Source organism: Ambystoma mexicanum, chromosome 2q (assembly GCF_040938575.1).
Source record: "Ambystoma mexicanum isolate Mex_15411 chromosome 2q, UKY_AmexF1_1, whole genome shotgun sequence".
Taxonomy (NCBI): Eukaryota; Metazoa; Chordata; class Amphibia; order Caudata; family Ambystomatidae; genus Ambystoma; species Ambystoma mexicanum.
Window position 1 is genome coordinate 628,638,490 of NC_090924.1, and position 17,543 is coordinate 628,656,032.

General features: G+C 44.2%; 1 protein-coding gene across 2 annotated transcripts in view; it reads left to right on the forward strand.

Moving 5' to 3' along the window:
• Positions 1–17,543, forward strand: part of LOC138569646 (uncharacterized) — a 1,436,407-nt gene that overhangs the window by 118,260 nt on the left and 1,300,604 nt on the right. For both annotated transcript variants that reach the window (XM_069647797.1, XM_069647798.1), the window contains exon 4: positions 8,703–8,773. In XM_069647797.1, the coding sequence (XP_069503898.1) occupies positions 8,703–8,773 (71 nt within the window). The remainder of the gene's footprint in view (positions 1–8,702; positions 8,774–17,543) is intronic.

Genomic DNA, 17,543 nt, shown 5'->3' on the forward strand with positions numbered 1-17,543 from the left:
GTGGTGCCCGCCCATCCACCCTCTTTTTCTTTAGTCTGTATATTTGTAGCCATTTAAAATGTGTATGTAATTAATAAATTTGTATTCTGATTTCATCCATGTACGTCTGCCAGTTTTTTGGGAGTGGTGCCTCACAGCAATACTGGGTTTTTCTCACGATAGTGCTAGAAAGTAAAATATTTCTGTTTGTTTAAGGTTATTAAAAAAAGAACAAATCTGGCCCAAGGCCGTACTGCGGTCGTAAAACAGTTTAAGAAAGACAATAAATCCCATGTTAAGAGCTGCAACTACCTTAACAGCATAGGACGTTACTCAGAGCTCGGCTTGCAAATAGGGGATCAGCTGATCAGCAGTCTATTGCATACAGAAGCCCCATTAATGCATAAACACGAAATGTCTAGCGACAAAGGGGTTCTGTGATTGCGCCATAGACCACAAGGTCAGATGCTGAGTGCCTATATAGGGTCAAAGACCTTTGACATGCCTAGAGAAATCAAAATGTCTCCATTATGTTGGGCCTACCTGTTCTGGCCACAATTATGTAAAAACACGTCAAAGCAGCCCCTCAAAGTACTTTACAAGGATGCATGTGTATACGTGTAATCTCTCGATTCCACAAGTGTATGATTTGTTCTACTGAAAAGGTTTCATGGTCCTTGTTATGAATATGGCTGTTGCAGTCACAAATTACACAAGCATAATTGCTGTCATTTTCACTTCTGTCTTTATTACAAGTTGGCCAATCCCCAATGCATTCCTATGGGGCTCCATAATGGGGAATAGCAAAAAACCCTAATATGGAAGATCCACCTCCATATCGGAGGGCGGGAACAGTGTTTGAGTTTGCCGGAATTATGCCAGACTTGTAATGAGGCTGAACGAGTTGTACAGTAACTCCAAAATCCAAAGATACATGTAGGTTCTTGGCAGTATTTTCACAGTATTGCACAGTTGCTGAATTTTTCCAATAGCTACAGTGCATAGAAATGTGTACGTCAATTGTGTAGAGAAATGAGGCCATATACACATCCAAATCGTTGATGAATTGTTAAAGAGCATGAAATGCTGCTAATGGAATTTTCAGTCAATTAATCTCACATGAGGCTCGATGCAAAGCCTGACTGGATTGGTTGTTGAAGACATAACTAGTTTTCTGTTGTCGCACATGCACACCCAATGAAAGCATTCCACAGGTCCCCTGATCAAATCCTACCTTTCAAATGTCCATGTACTCCCTTGCCCACAAGTAACTGACAGGCTCACCAGGGAACATGGTTGGTTTGAATCACACTACCCAAGAATGAACCCTTTAAATACAGAATCCCTCTTAGTCCTAATATTACCAAATCACAATATAAACGTAGCTCTTCTTCTCTACAAATTAGTTTCTGCTCGCTCTCACTAGAGAATCCAAAAATCATCTGGCCACATGTAATGGAATGTAAAGTGGCCTTATCAAGCGACCTTCTACTATAATGTTGGCCTTGCTGCACAAGCCTCTTTAAGAAAGGAGGACAGGTTGTGCTAGTCAAATAGCGGGAAGGCAGATGCAGAAACCTTCAGTGTTGATGGATGTAGGTCAAAAGTACCAGTTAACTGTGTGACGATATGAAAATCTCTGTTGTTAGCACCGACCGGGCAGGTTAGCCATATGGGCAGCCCCCGGACTGTGGCGTGCAAAACAGGATGATTGTTGAGAGAAGATGGAGAGGGTCTGAATCTGTTCAGTGCTTTAGACCTAGGAGGTCATCTGAAAGGAGTGTGAGGGGTGTAAGGCTGTAAGATATTAGTAGCAAGCACTGGCGTAACGATGGCCCTGGTGCAGGGGGCTCTGCCAGCACATGTCCTGGGAGGGGGCTCCACCTGGAGGGAAAAAAATGTTTTTTTTTTTTTCAAAACATTTTTTTTTCTTTTTGATTTCATTTTGCATTCATAAAGAAATTATTTCTGTTATGGTTCAGTCCTTAAATGAAATCATTTCTTTATAAAGTCAAAGTGGCTTCAAAAAGAAACAATTTATTTTTGAAGTAATAGGGCTCCCCTTAACCCCATGACGGGTGTGTGTGTGCGTGTATGGTGAAAGGGTGCACACTTAAATGTATAGGTGGCTGCCTGTGTCAGTGTATGGTGAAAGGATGCACACTTAAATGTATGGGTGGGTGCCTGGGTGTGTGTGCCTGTATGGTGAAAGGGTGCACACTTAAATGTACGGGTGGCTGCCTGGGTGTGACTGTATGGTGAACGAGTGCACACTTAAATCTATCGATGGCCTGGTGTGCATATGTGTATATGGTGAATGGTGTGTGTGCTTGTGTTCAGGGGTGCAAAGAAAACTACATTTCGGGGGGCTAACCCTTCAAATGTTGGGAGAAGCGCTAACTTCACAGGGCAGTGGGGCAGGGGCAAACTTATTTGTGTGGGGGCATTCAATTTCTTTGCGCATTTTAATGAGATTATTATAGTGCAACTTCAATGTTACACGCATTTAACTCTCTCCTTTAAGGTTTAAAGCTCCCACTTATGGACTGCTGCAAGAATTGAGTGGTCTGCTGTTCCCTCTCTACCCTTCCAATCCTTCCTCTGGTATGCAAGTACTAAACCCACATCACGATTTCAATTGGCTAAAATATTTGCCATTTTAATGCAGGTACTAACAGTGAAATTCTTTATTTTAATAATTGCTGGGCTCTTGTTAACAGCAAAACCCAAGTGCCGTTTGACATCTTTGTCCTGTTATGTCCGGCAACTGCTCTGAAGTACAGACAGGTCGAGTCAATATAGCCCAACATTTTGGGGGGAGGAGTGCTGAATCCCAGTCAACTCAATGATGCACCACTACTTGTGTTTAATGCCTTGATTACTTATTGGTAAACTTCATTATTCCTAGCCCTATTCTTCCTCGACCCACTACTTGTGTATGAGGCAATTTGCCTCATACACAAGTGCTGTGATGAGGTAGAGGTACATGGTGGTAATGCCTGACTTAGCTACCTGTAATCTTCATTACTCGTAGTCCCACTCTTCCTCATCCCAGTACTTACCTATGAGTGGAAGAGCCTCATATGTAAGCTCTGGGAAAAGGAAGAGGGATGTGGAGGTAATGCTGGGCCAAGGAACTGATTTTGGAGGTTGAGGTAGGGGTGGGAGTAAGAGAGGATGTTTGTGGGGGGAACAGGATTGTGTGACAAATCATAATGGTCGTCCATGTCCAGTCTATGCAGGCATGAAATGTGGTTAGAGAGGCATTTTGGTGCAGCCAATCTAGTCATTCCTCAGTTTGGTATAACTTTTTTTTATAACTGGACATTTCTGATAAAGCAGTCCTGCTAAGTGTAATTACCTGGCTATAATGGCATTTTGGTGCTGCCAGACTAGTCGTTTCTTACTGTGGCATTGTATATTTTTCTTGGAATCTGAGATAAAATGATAGGAAATAAGTAATTTATAACGCGCCTCTACACAAGTGTTTCTAGGCGCGACAAGACACGGGAGGGAAGATAGAGGGAGGACAAGACAAACAATCTTACTAGGCCTTGTGTCATTCAGATTGTGCAGGTGTGAGAACGAGAAGTGCAAGGAGAAAGGGAGGGCAGAAGTGCAAGGGAGAGGGGAGGGAGAAACAGGCACCAATTCTCTGAGTAAGTGCAGCCAAGGCAATGTGGCTCTGGGTAGTGCAAGGAGAACAAGGGACTGTAGGGTTACAGTTACAGCCCCTAAGTGCATGGTAGGCCCAGAGGCAGTGCAGGGCAAGGTCGGACTGGGACCAGAAATAGGCCCGGTCACCCAAAAAAAAGTGGCCCTCCCCTCGCCTCACGACCCTTGACCTCTGATGACATCACAGGAAGTGATGTCATGTGACCCCAGCCCAAAGTGACATCCCGAGAAGCGATGAAACACAACCTTTCGCCCCTTGACAAAACAGGAAGTGTCATCAAATAGCATTGTTCCCAAGTACACTAAATTACTCTGAATCCAAGCAGATGTCCAAGGCCAAATGATATGTTATTGTATAGCACTTACGCTTAAGCTCTTTTTTATGGAACAAGTATGCATACAATGTCACCCAACCTGTGTTGGTACTCATTTAATTGACCTAAGAAGGATGAAAGGCTTTTTGAAAAAAGAAAAAAAAATAGAAAAAAAAATATTTTATTTTTCAATTTCTTTTTTCAAAACCGGCCCAGGCATGGCCAGAAACCGTCCCCCACACCCCAGAGACGATTTCGGCCCGGCTACGGGCCGAAAGGCCGAGGGGCCAATCCAACCCTGGTGCAGGGGTGACTGATAAAGAAAGAGCCTGGACATAGTGAGACTCTGAGGGTAGCTCAGCAACCAGTCGGTACAGCCGACATGTAGGTCAGCAGGGGAGGGAGAGAGAGAAAGCAGGGGAGAAGAGGAAAGTTTTGAGCTGCTTCCGGATCTTCAGGTGGTCCGGCTCAAGTTTGAGAGGGGCAGGGAGGCCTTTCCAGAGGGAGACACCTGCATAGGAGAGAGATCTACCCCCGCCCCCCGCTCTCTGCCTGGGGAAGTTTCTGACCCTTAGAGAGTTGGAGGTAGCTGAGCGAAGGGCTTGAGAAAGAAGGTATTTTGGAAGAGAGCGATAGATGTAGTGTGGGCCTGGGCCCAAAAAGCTTTGTGGACAATGCAAAGGGTCTTGAACTTGATCCTTGCAGCAACCGGGAGCCAGTGGAGAGATTTCAGGGCTGGAGAGATATGATCCCTGGGCTTGAGGCCATGGATAAGTCTCGCAGTCCTGTTCTGGATTAATTGCAGAGGGCAGAGGGCAGAGAGTAGAGGAAGGCAGGTTGAGAAAGACGCTGTTGCAGTAGTACAGCCTAGAGAGAACCAGGGCTCTGGAGACAGTGAGCTCCTGCGGGAAAGTGAGAAATGGAAGAGTTCCTTTGAAGAGGAGCAGCTGGTAGTGGGACTTCTTGGCGATGTCTGAGATGTGAGGAGAGAAAGAGAAAGTGGAGTCAAAGATGACAACCACGTTTTTTGCCTCGCAGGAAGGCGAAAGAATAGGGCCCAAGGTGGCCGGAGAGAGTGTGAGAGGGAAAGCAGGGGCAGGGGGACCAATGAGAAGGATCTCCATTTACTGGCATTAAGGGAGAGATCAGTGGATGGGCACCAATCCTGAATCGCGGATAGACAGTCAGGAATGAGAGAGAGAGGAGTGGAATCTGAGGGGAGCCTGAAAGAAAGCTGAGTGTCATCTGCATACGAGGAGAAGGTAGAGATCAGGTGGGCCAAAGGGGCCAAGAAGAGGTTGAAAAACCAGGGTGAGAGGATGGAGCCCTGGGGAATGCCACAGGTATAGAGAGATGTGGTGGAGAGAAAGGGACCATGGTGCACCTGGGAGGGGCAGTCCAAGAGGAAGGAGATCTTCCACTCAAGGGCCTGATCCGTGATGCCCAGGTTCTCATGGGGTCGATTAGTCAGGATGGTGAGGTTGACCGTGTCGAAAGCAGAAGAAATTTCAAGGAGGACGAGGACAGAAGGAATGCTGTAATCAAGGTTAGAGAGCAGATCTTCACAGGTGTTCATGAGAACAGTTTCCATGCGAGGGTGTCAATATGGTCATTGATGGTTCTAGAGGAGCAGGGGAGCACTTGTTTGGGCAACACTTTCAAAGATCGGACTTGTCTAGAAACCTCATCAGGCATTGTCAGATAGAAAGGAGGAAGAGAAGTAGAGCTGGCCAATGGGGTGCCAAAGAGGAAGAGGAGAGGAAGAGGAGATGGGGGACTGGATGTCCTGAGTTTTAGCGGAGAGGTGAGAGAACAGAGCCATACAGAGGGCCTAGGAGGGAACAGGAGAGGTAAAGACCGCAACAGGATTGAACAGTTACAGATCTTAAAGAGTTTGGTTGTGTTGTTAGAGGCCACTAAAATGCAGGCTTGAATGTATGTTCTCTTCTTGAAAAGTGTTATTGCTTCGACTGGCATTTTGGTGCAACCAGTCTAGGTATGTCTAAATGTGGCCTGGCATGCTTTACTGTAATGTTATTGCACTGGTCTACATTTTTCAGCCAGTTGGACATGTTTTGATTGTGGCATGGCATTTTTTATAGAAAAGCATTAATGTTCCTGTGCACTGTTGATGACTTGCATTGGATTGGTGTTACCCTACAAAACCATTCTCAGAAAGTGTGCTGTATATTGCATTAAAACACATATTTATATATTTCTCCTAGTACAGTGTGAGGCATACCCCTTCAACAGCACATTCATGCGTATCACACAAGCGTGATAATCTAGGAAGGCCCAGAGTGTGGCGCGACCCGTGATTTGTTGCTGAGTTGGGGGGGCCCCCTCAGCATGGCTCGCAGGGGGACCCCCACATTTTGTGTTATGCCACTGGTAACAAGGAGTTTGTTTTGGGATGAGGGGGTGTATAGGAGGGGGTGAGGGTTTTGTCACCTTCTGGTGGTAGATTTCACTTTGATGAAGGTGTAGACCAGTGTCACGCAGCAGAGGTTCCATAAGTCCAATTTGTTTCCCACAGATGGTAGTGCCAAGATTTTCAAAACCTACTTTTCGTAAAATAATCCAATTTTCTGGTGCACAGTTTTTAGTTTGTTTCTATTATTTTCCATTTTTTTCAAAGTAAATGGTTGAAAATCCAAGTCTTGAACGGTTTCCTGAAAATCAGGTGGTTCACTTCCAGGTGGAGAGGTGTGGGTAGGGTGTTCCACAGTTTCATGTCCAGAACTGAAAAGGAGGATCCCCTTGCCATTTCTTGTTGAAGTTTGGGACTAGCACTTGTGCAGTATTGCTGGACTAAGTGATCTGGAGGGGGTGCAGTGTTTGAAATGTACTTCTTAAGCAGGATGGGCCCCCTCCATAGAATGAATGATGGGTGATGAACAAGTTTTTGAAATGAAACCAGTGGAGAATACGTAATGCTGGCGCGATATGTTATAATCTCTTCATTCTGAGACGTAGACTTGCTACAGCATTTTGAACTCTTAAATTTCCCCATTAGGGAATCTGTGAGTCCGAGATAGAGGCTGTTTGAATAGTTTAGTTTGGATGGTGCTAGTGAAATTGTGGCCATGGCCCTACGGGTGAATGTTAAGTAAGGTAAGATGCAGCATAGTATGCCAGGCTCTGAGAAACAGCTTCTGATGATGGCTTTGACCTGTGGATCAAGAGTCATGGTTTGTTCATTGTCATTCCAAGATTCCTTACTATGGTTCACGGGTTAGGGTAAGGGCCCATCTCATCAGGCCAAGGGATTGTGGTGGAGTTAGAACCTGTAGGATTACAGAGCATCAGCTCTCTTTTGCTAGGGTTGAGTTTAGCATGTATTCTGTCATCTATGCATCCACCTGTACACGTCCGTTTTTTAAAGTCTGGGACGTTTGGTGATGGATTGCTCACAGATTTGTACATTATTTCTATGTCATCCACGTAGTTGTTGCAGGAGATACCAGATGTCTTGATGGTGTCTAGTAGGGGTGTCATGTAGATGTTGAGAAATAGAGGTGAGAGTGGGGATCCTTTGGGTACTCTGCAGATTAGTGGAATAGATCAATCACCTCAGTTCCACCCTGATCCAAGGACTAGAAGCTGCTCAATGCAGATCTTTTTCAGACAGCAGATAATGTCCAGCGCCCCCTGCCTAGGATGGAGGTCTACTACTGATTGCTGGATCTACTCATACTGCCCCCCCCCCCAGAAAAAAGTTCTCCGATTAGGCTACACTATCCTCATGCAGTGAATGACAAATACTGGACTGGCCACTCTCCTCAGAATGAGTGGGCTAGACAGGTCATGCAAAACTCGGACCACATGAATTTTGGGTAGTGGGAATCCTATGGATTTTTGCAACTTTCTCAGAGGATCTTCAAAGGGTGTTTGAGTTCCCCCTGGGGTTCAAACTAACCCACAAAACGTTGTCCTTTTGGCAAAAGGTTATTCATCATAACAAAAATCTCAAGTACCTCAGAGAACGATGCCAGATATCTGAGGGACGAAGCCCATGGCATGCAGACAGAGGAACCCCCCGGTTAGAAGCTCTAATAATTATAGTTATACTTTTATAATGTGCTTAATACCCGAGACCAGTTTCTAAGCACAAGCCCGGGATTCAAACCTGTTTTGCTATGCATTGTCTTGCTTCTAAGACACACTCGTTGCCCCTGAGCTATCCTCCTGGCCATCCATGTGATCAGTACTCTGAAAACTGTGTTGATCCAGACTGCCCTACTGACAGAATTACTTGCCATCACTTAAGACCTGTAGTTTTGCGGCAATCTCACTACCCAGCACTTGAAAACGTAACAGAACAACACCCAGTTGCTAACCAACTACTGCCCTGGTTCTTTACTCACACCATTCCCTTCTAACTTCTACCACTCAGCGTGATTACAACTGCATTGCATCGAACTACAATTCACCCTTTATTTTACCTGTTAAAGAGGCAGAATGCAAATCCATTGTCAGGTAGGTGGGCCAGGTCTGTACTAAACAATACCTATCGATAAATATATATACTCCAGGGGTAATAGGTATGAGTAGTGCATCTTTCAAAGAAGTCACCTGGTATAGTAGACGTGCAGCCTGCCTTTGATGGTCATTTCACATGAGGCAATGTGTAAAAGAACACACTGACACAGCCATGTGTCTGAATTTGAATCATAAAGCTGGGAGGACCCTATAACTTGAGTTGTATTAATTTCAATGTACCTGTTCCCCCAGCTCCAAGATGTGCAGTTAAAGACAATGCTGACCTCCAGCCAACAATCAGTGAACGACCTGCAAAGTTTAAGGTAAGGTTGACGTTGCACGCATGATATGATATGATAGGTTATTTATAACGCTCTTAATACCCAGGGGTTTCTAAGCGCGGACCCGGGGATCGACGTCTTGCTTCCAAGGCGAGCACGTTGCCCCTGAGCTATCCTCCTGAGAATGCATCTTTTTCTCAAACTGTCTGTGGAAGTCCAGTCTGCATTTACCCTTCTTTGTGTAGGGACTGAGCAAGATGCATCAGTGACTCCACCTGGAGCTGTTATCGTTTCCATGCCAACGAAGCATGGAAAGTCGCTCAGAAACAAGGCCATCATCTTTTTGTTGATGTTTCTGGGCACATTTTCTTCTCTCCATTTTTACATACAAAATGACTATTTAAACACAAAACAAAGGGTTTACTCTGCGTTTAGCTCTAACTCTTGACAATGTATATCTTTACCTGGGACAAGCTGTCTCAAGCCTTCCTTTTCCCTTCTACATGACACCCTCCCATGGCACATTGCTCTTGCACATGCTTCGCTATGCTTGTATCTTCTCCCGACTCCTTTGCTCCCACAGGCCAGTGTCTAGATGCGTCGGGTGGAGGCACAATATGCCAACATCTGGACAAGCCATGTGCTCTGAGACTGATATGGCAGTGCTTTGGCACAGTATACACACCTCATAACATAACTTAATAGTGAAACACATGCCAAGGACTGCTTGATCACCTATGTGTTAACATCTTGGTATGCAATAAGAACAGCTGAACCTCAAAAACCATTGTGTACACCAGCAATGGAACAATTATGGTGAAATCAACATTGTAAATAAACCATTGAGGGGTAGCAAAACATCTACTTGTGTGTGAAATCATGGAGACAAAATACACAATTTACTGAAAATTCAACCCTTGAACATGTGCGGTTCATTTCCTTTGACTTTGAAATTCGATCCTTATGGATACATCAACATACATCCCAGAGAGTTAGAGCTAAGAGCAGTGAAAATGGCTTAATTGTTTCAGTAATGGCACCAAGAGGCATAAGTTAGGCTCCTCACTTGCTCATCAGCAGCAAACTCTGGTCTTCTTTTTGTGACCTACTGGCAGCAGAGATTGGAGCCTTTTCATGACACTGCCTCCCATTCTTCCACACTAATTGACAATTTACCTGCTACATATAATTACACATCTTCCTCTTGCAAACCACCCTTGACACAATTGTATGGGGTCTCTTATTATCCGACCATGCTTAGGGCCAACTGTGGCCTCAGGTCCCAATAATACGGCACATGCTTCTGCTGTCATAATCACAATGGCCATTTTCTTAAGAGAGAAACATACATATTTCACAGTGATGAGTGTGAGTGGCTAAGCCTAGCAAGGGAGCACAAACCAACCAAAAGTGCTCTTTTTAAATAATGTGTTAAATGGTGCATTTTACAGTACATCTCCTGACAATTATTGTGTTAAAAGCCATACAATGTTCTATTGTTTCTATAATGTAACACATCAAAATTCCTGTTAATTCATTCCAGGTCCCCACTGTATGCAAGAGCATTTTCTAATGCATTTTCTGGGATCTTAGGCCTAAAATATATGCCTTAATTGCCACCGCTAGAAACCATTTAGATCGGATGTTCACAAAATTGCCAATTTTGCTACTGTAAGAAGACATGTTCATGTTGATTGTGCTAAAATATACTAATATTTGCACTGTAAGAACACAATCATGTTGGCTTTGCACAAGGATGCCAATACTGCCAGTGTAAGTGCACTCCCAGGATGGGGTTGCCTAATAATGCCATTACAGCCAATGTAAGAATAGACTAGCTTTGGTTTTGCCCACAAATTCCATTATTGCCTCTGTAAGTACACACTTCTGTTAGCTCGGCACAATAATCCCATTACTACCACTGGAATTACAAACCTGTGTTGGCTTTGCACAGTAATTCCAATATTGCCATTTTAAGGACATAGTTCCATGATGGGAGTGACACTATATGCCAGTACTATGACTGTAAGTAAACACTCAAGTTGCCTTTGTCCAATAATGTCAGTATTATCACTGAAAGTACACACTTGTGTTGTCTTTGCCCAGTGATGCCAAAACTGCCACTGTAAGAACGCTTGCATTGCTTTTGCCCAATTAGGCCAGTCCTGTCACTGTTAGAACGCTTGAGTTACCTTTGCTCAATAAAGCCAGTACAGCAGATGTAAGAGCACTTGTGTTGCCTGTGCCCAGTAGTGCAAATAACCTCACAAGAGTTGCACTGGTACAGTTCTAGTGCACACATAACCTCCAGGCACATATACACGTGCTCAGATACACAAACACAGACACCTGCACCCGATGACACCCATCCAGATGAGAGAGACAAACACACAACACACACACTCACACACACACCCACATGCGCCTATAGGTTACTTCATTTTGAAGTGCACTTGGCCCCTCTGCTACACCCCTCTTCTTGGCCCATGCTGCAGCATGAAGCAAGAAAGGCAGCTGATTGACTCTTTCCGCTACATAGAAAACCGCTCCAAATAGAGGCACTGAATGGCTTTCTGCAGGCCCTGCTTCATTGCACCATCTGTTTGCTACAGGGAGGTTGGGCCTGCAGGCCCACATTTGGTGTCCCAAATGAGGGTCTGCAGGGCTTCTGTGCCTACCGATAGTAGGGCATAACTCTATCATGCAGATGGTAATGGTTATAGCTTGCATCAACTACTCTAGCCCATAGCCTTTCATGGGCTGCCTGCCTTCTGGAGAAGGAGCTTCAGCGGTGTTGCTAAATCACAACATACTCACATGAGGAAAGTGGGTTGGGCAACAAAGCAATGGCAGTCTTTGTTTTAGCGGCAGCCAGGGCTGGAGATTTCACAGTAGGCCTCTGCACCTGGTCCTCTTCTGTGTGGTAACTTATTTTATTTCCACATTTTCTCATAGGAAAAGGGTTGGGCTTGCTGAAAACGTGTACTAAGGGGCCACTCAAACATTCTTTCCAGGGCCCCTTTTAGCTCCCAGTCCAGCACTGGTGGCAGCATCTCGGGTGGGAAAAACGGAAGTGTTACATTCTTTAGACTGGGACATTCCTCTTTGAATCCGTGTTGGGGAAAGGCCTACTCTGCTGTACGTGACGAGTGACGGAATCACTCATATTACAGCTCTCATAGATTTCTTATAAGTATGAGGATTCGTAAACATTGTTAGAAATAACATTTTGTATTTTCAGACATTGTCATTTGAGGGCCCAATGAGCGATTACGGTTCTGGGAAACATCCCTCTGCCAGATTTTCCAGTCAAATCACTCATTTGCCAGCCGTGTATTTAAACATGATTTCCTCTAGGACTGAAAGTTTCCCAGAGGACAAACCCCGAGGGAATAAAAGCTGCCCTGTTGTCTGGTTTCACCGTGACCTCTGACCTCTTTGCATTGTCCATTATGATGGATTCCCATCAGTCAGACAATGCTGGAATACTAAAGCGGTCAGTTTAGGGGGTCACGAAGGGCAAGGCGGCATCCATGTCATTGTGCACTTGGGGTGAAACAGCACACACTCCGCACTCTTGCAGCTCCGCGGATCTCATTGTAGCATGCTTTAAGCACTCTAGATGTCCAGTCACAAAGGCCACATATCTGTCCAATGACACCATGTCATACGTCACACCTGTGGTCAGTGTGGTTTGTTTTGGTTTTTAGCCAACAGCGTTTTGCATGCAAGCACTTTCCAGCGGACACGTTTAATCGGGGACGCGAATCTAAAAGCCCCCGAATACAAAAGGGCGTCTCTCTGAAAAGCCGGCTCTGGAAGCGGGCGTCACGCATGGGGCCATCCTGCAGCTCTGAGCCGGCCAGTGGACTTTCTAAAAAAGCACTTGCAAAGCCACTTTCTGACTGAAGAGCAGCAGTAACACTCACGCCGTTACAAGTGCTAACAATCATTGAAGTGTTTAACACAAAACAGGCATGTGCTTGAAACAGAAAAGTAGAAGAATGAAAGGTTCTATGTGATGACAGAACACAAAACAGAGAAGGCTTTTTCAGCGAAAATAATAACAGTGAAAAAATATCGGAATATGTTTTGGGGGGAGTGGGATGTCCCCCTGTTTTTCTACGTGCTTAAACCAAACCCCAACCCCATTCCCACCGATTTTACCCCCTTACTCCACCCCATATCTATTTTTAAAAAGGTTCGATGTTTTTTGTTGATCTGTTATAGCATTCTCTGTAATTGTATTCTCTATTATCACTGGATACCCAATATAAAAACTGTTCTGGCAAGTCTAAGACATCTGGGACTCTTTCCAATAAATTGATAGCAGACACAACCAGTTGCAACCGATGCACATACATGCCGTTCACCTTTTATCAAATCTCAACGCAAGACACATACAAAATGAGGGAATAATGTCAAATTATTAAAATACATAGGCCCTCATTACAACCCAGGCGTTAAGGGGTTAACGGCGCCGTAAAAGGTGGCGGCGCCGTTAAACCCTTAATGCCTGATTACGAGGTCCCTTTGCGGGTGGCACTTTAATGCCTGCTTTTAGCAGGCGTTAAAAAAACAACCAGCAAAGGGACCTAGGAGCTAATTACGGCACTGTAATTAGCGCCTTCCCCAGTCCCATTGAGCCCTATGGGGCAAAAATGGGAATGGGGAAGGGCCATGGCGGCATGGGGAATTACCGCCCCCCCAACCTCGGAATGGTAATTGCAATTCCCCATCCCGCCATGGCGGAGTCGGTAAGTTACCGGCATGGACCATGGTGCTATTAGCACCATGGTCCAACGCCTGGGTCGTAATGAGGGCCATATTCATTTAAACGCATTTGCTGCCTACAGGCGAGTCATGTATGTCTGTGTTAGAGAAGTGTCATGCCAACTGACGCAGGCCCTTAACAAATGGGCACAGTAATCAACTGATCACCTACAATTCTTTTTCGATCCGTTATATAATTTCATACTCTTCAGGATATGGTTGATTTAAAAAATGTCAGCAAAAAGAAAATATTGTGCCACAAATATATATATTGTGCAGCAATTTATCTTACTCAAATATGTGTAGGTTATTCCGTGTAAATGTGTTTTCTGCTGTTTATAACCCAGTGTAACATTGGTTCATTGTAATTATGAATGTCTAGTGGGAACACTAACGCTTTGTTATTAAGAATACCTATAATATGTGTCAGATTTGTCAAATGCAAAATTGTACCGCTTTTTTTGGCTCCATTTCGGAAATGCTGATGCACACCTGAAATTATAAATATTGCATTTTTTTTTTTGAGAACACAAAATTGCTATACGTTTTCGAATCTGACCAAATAATAGGTTTTTCTGTGCGAGTGCCAAGCGCTATGGCCTCAGCAGAGAGAGGGCCAGATTGAAGGACACATCAAAGGGTAATGTCTGTATGGACTAACCAATATTAAGTTACAAATATCAATAATTGGTGAAAAAAGACAATTTGAGTGGTATTACAGAAACGTTGCACCGGTGTAAGTGCAATTAGCATTATGGCAAAAATTGCTGTAGTGTAGAAAAAAATGCTATCTGCCACCCGAAGGCAGGCGTACAGACACTTGCGCGTAGGAATCACTGCTTAGAGGTAAGATCGGGTGTTGGATTTAGGGGTGTGTGTATGCAGATGGAGTACCGCTCTAACTTAGTGGTGCTCATACGCAGTGTAGCATGGTGAAGGAACAGTTCATAGGGGTTTGCACGAAGATTGTATTTTCCAAAAAACTGGATTTGAAAAAAAAAGCATTTGCTATTTTTAGAGGCCTGATTTTCAGTAAACCAGATCTCCCTTTTTAATTTTCTCCATTGTGGTTTCCAATGATCTTTCATTTTGTCTTTTTATTCCCGCCTGGGTCTGTGCTTAGAAACCTTTGGGTATTAAGCGCGTTATAAGTAACCCATTACAATTACAACATCCAATACGTACAGAGTTATACAAATTCTATGCTCTTGATGCTCACCTTGATACCTTTATTTCCCACTGAAATTTGAACGTTATTTTATCCTGGCGGAGAGATCTGCATCTCAATAAATAGGTGGAACGGTTATGTCACATAGTGTGGAAATTAGTTGAAGGCACTAGATGCTGTTCGCCTCTAAAGATGTGTAATTGAGCTTCTGTTACCTTGACGCCTTTTTACTTCCTCTCCCCATGACTCTCGTCCAGTTACAATGAAAGCATTTGACCTTTTGTAACCTGTAAATCTTCTCCAGAGCCTATTGTTTCGCTCAGGTAGGTTGCTAAATAACTTATTTGCTTAGTAAATATCAGAGTTGAGTCGCGTTAAGGCGAAGCAGTCTGTGCAGTAGAAAGTGTTGTTTTGCTTTCCTTTCACGTGACACGAGAGGAGGAGCTGGGCTTTAAAAACCAATTGGGACCACGGAGCGGAGTTGAGTTGAGATGAGGCGAGGAAGTCTGTGCAGACGTCAGGCTGAGGACTCCTTAATTATCGCACTGCTTCTTCTGTGACATGAGTGTGTATTACCCGTTGGTAAACTTTGATACGTCTTGGTGGTTACTACGGGTCTTTTGGGAAGTTGACTATTCCTAGCATTAAGAAAGGTTGTTGGACTCAGCTGGTCAGTGGGTGTGTCCTCTTTTATGTACCACCTGCGAAGTGGGAAGAGTAAAATGCCACAATGTCTGAAATTCGCTCACATCACAGATGCGGAAATGTTGGCTGCATTAAATCTTCCACTTCCTTTACCACCTGTGGGGGACCTGCTCCTTGTGGGAAACAGCTCTGGAGTCCATTCAATGCGTCCCCAATCCTCAAAGCTCATGACCAACATTCGTTAAAAAAAGATGATGTCTTATTTTTGCCCAAAGACTCAGAGGTGCCAAAACCTGATGAAATTGAGCCTCACATTACTAGAAAAGCACTTACGCTCATAGCTCCCATTGATTTAAGTACCGGAGAAGGATCTTTGCCGATTTTGAACATCTCTGCTTCTAATGCACAAAACGTTGCTGATACCCCACCTGTGTTGGGACAAAGATATGTTCTGGACTTTGATTCCTCGCTATTTTCAATTGCCTCTTCACCATCTATAGACCTTCAGGAGGTTTTCATCATTGCGTCTCATATGGAAAATATTGGGGGCTAGACAGTCCACCAGACAGTGATAGAAATTATCCAGATATTTTGCATTCTTGTTGCACTGTACGAGGGTCCCAAACAGGAAACAAAATCGAGCACAGTCCTTGTGTTCAAATTCGATAACATCAAATTACATGTGACAGCTAAAGAGTTCCTGTTTAATCAAAATTTGGAGAAACATGAGCACCAAAAGGGGAATGTAAGAGTTGATATGAATTTGCCTGTCCTCCTATTTTACCTGTCTGTGTGAAGTGCTGAGTTTTTTCAGATTTCAATAAATATTCTAATAGCCATCCTCCTGGTGTGAACCATTGAGTAGCCAGTGGAGGGGATCTAGTGTTTGTGCTTCTCACCAAGGATGATGGCCTAAATGTTCTTGTTCCTGAAATCCCCTTGAACAATGGGGCGGGTGGCATTGCTCTAGGTAGACCGTCTCCTGATTTAGAAGTCACAATAGTGGAAGATGAGCACTCTCATCAGGAAAGATTGAACAGTGAACATCATCCAGGCTCTGCAGTATCATCTGCTCTTGTCTCCTCATTGCCTGGGAAAAAGACGGGTCCGCAGATGAAAAAAACAGAATAATCGCCCTGCTTTGAAGGAGAACAGTCAAGCGTCACGTTGCTTTCTGCAGGCTTTATTAACTCAACCCTCTGTTAAAGCATTATTAACTAAACTGCCCGTGAGTGAGGCTGTTTGCAGGTCGCAAGACGTCATCGTAATTGATCCACCCTCTATCACTAACATGCAGGCTACTACACAGGAAGCTCCGCAACAAACTGTTGATAATCTGGACGGTGATCCCGGCGCCCAATTGACATACTTGGTGCAATCTATTAACCCCAGCGAAGGAGTAACTATCCATGGTCCAACCTTAGTTAATAATGTAGGCAGGGTAATTATATCTTCCCACCACCCCAAGTGTTTGGATCCAGGGACCCAAATGTTCTACAAGAATTGGTGGGTGAACAATTTAATGTGGCTTGTGCTGGGTGTATATATAACAAGAAGGTGGATGACTGTGTTTGTTATCCTGGGGTGCCGGAAGCACCATCTAATTATCTAGCCTCTCAAGGTGTGATTGTCCAAGCGGAAGGTGAAGGTGGGCCTCTAGAGAGGTATCCCCTTGGCGCCAAAGCATTTTCTTAAACATTGTATGCAGGATCCAAAGGTGCAGCAGAATAACCAACCCCAGGGTAGATTTATTGGTATGGGAGAGGCTCCTACAGGGCAGCCCCGTATAATCTTATTTAAAAGCGTCCTTCCTGAAAATAAGTCAGTAATATTAAACTGGTCAGCCATTTTGCACTTACTCTGTGAGATTCCTACATTATTAGGAATTTCCTCAGGGGACTTGCTTAGAGTCGACTTTATAGATCTGTATAGAACTGACAGGGCAATTGTTTATTTTAATTTGTGTCTCATATTTGACACTGTTTCGCATGAAGAAGAGAACCTTAGAACCTTTGGTTTTGACCTCTCCCAATACAAGGACAACATAACCCCTGTCTCCGACCTGTTGGGGACTGAGAAGGAAACTGCTACTTGGGAAGAAATTCAACTGTTAAAACAGAAAATGAAGGTTTCAGAGGAAACTAAAGATTGGTCTTGGTTTTTCAGTGCGTTACACTAAGAATGTCATCCAACCACTAGCTACTGGTGGCACAAAAGAGTCTCACT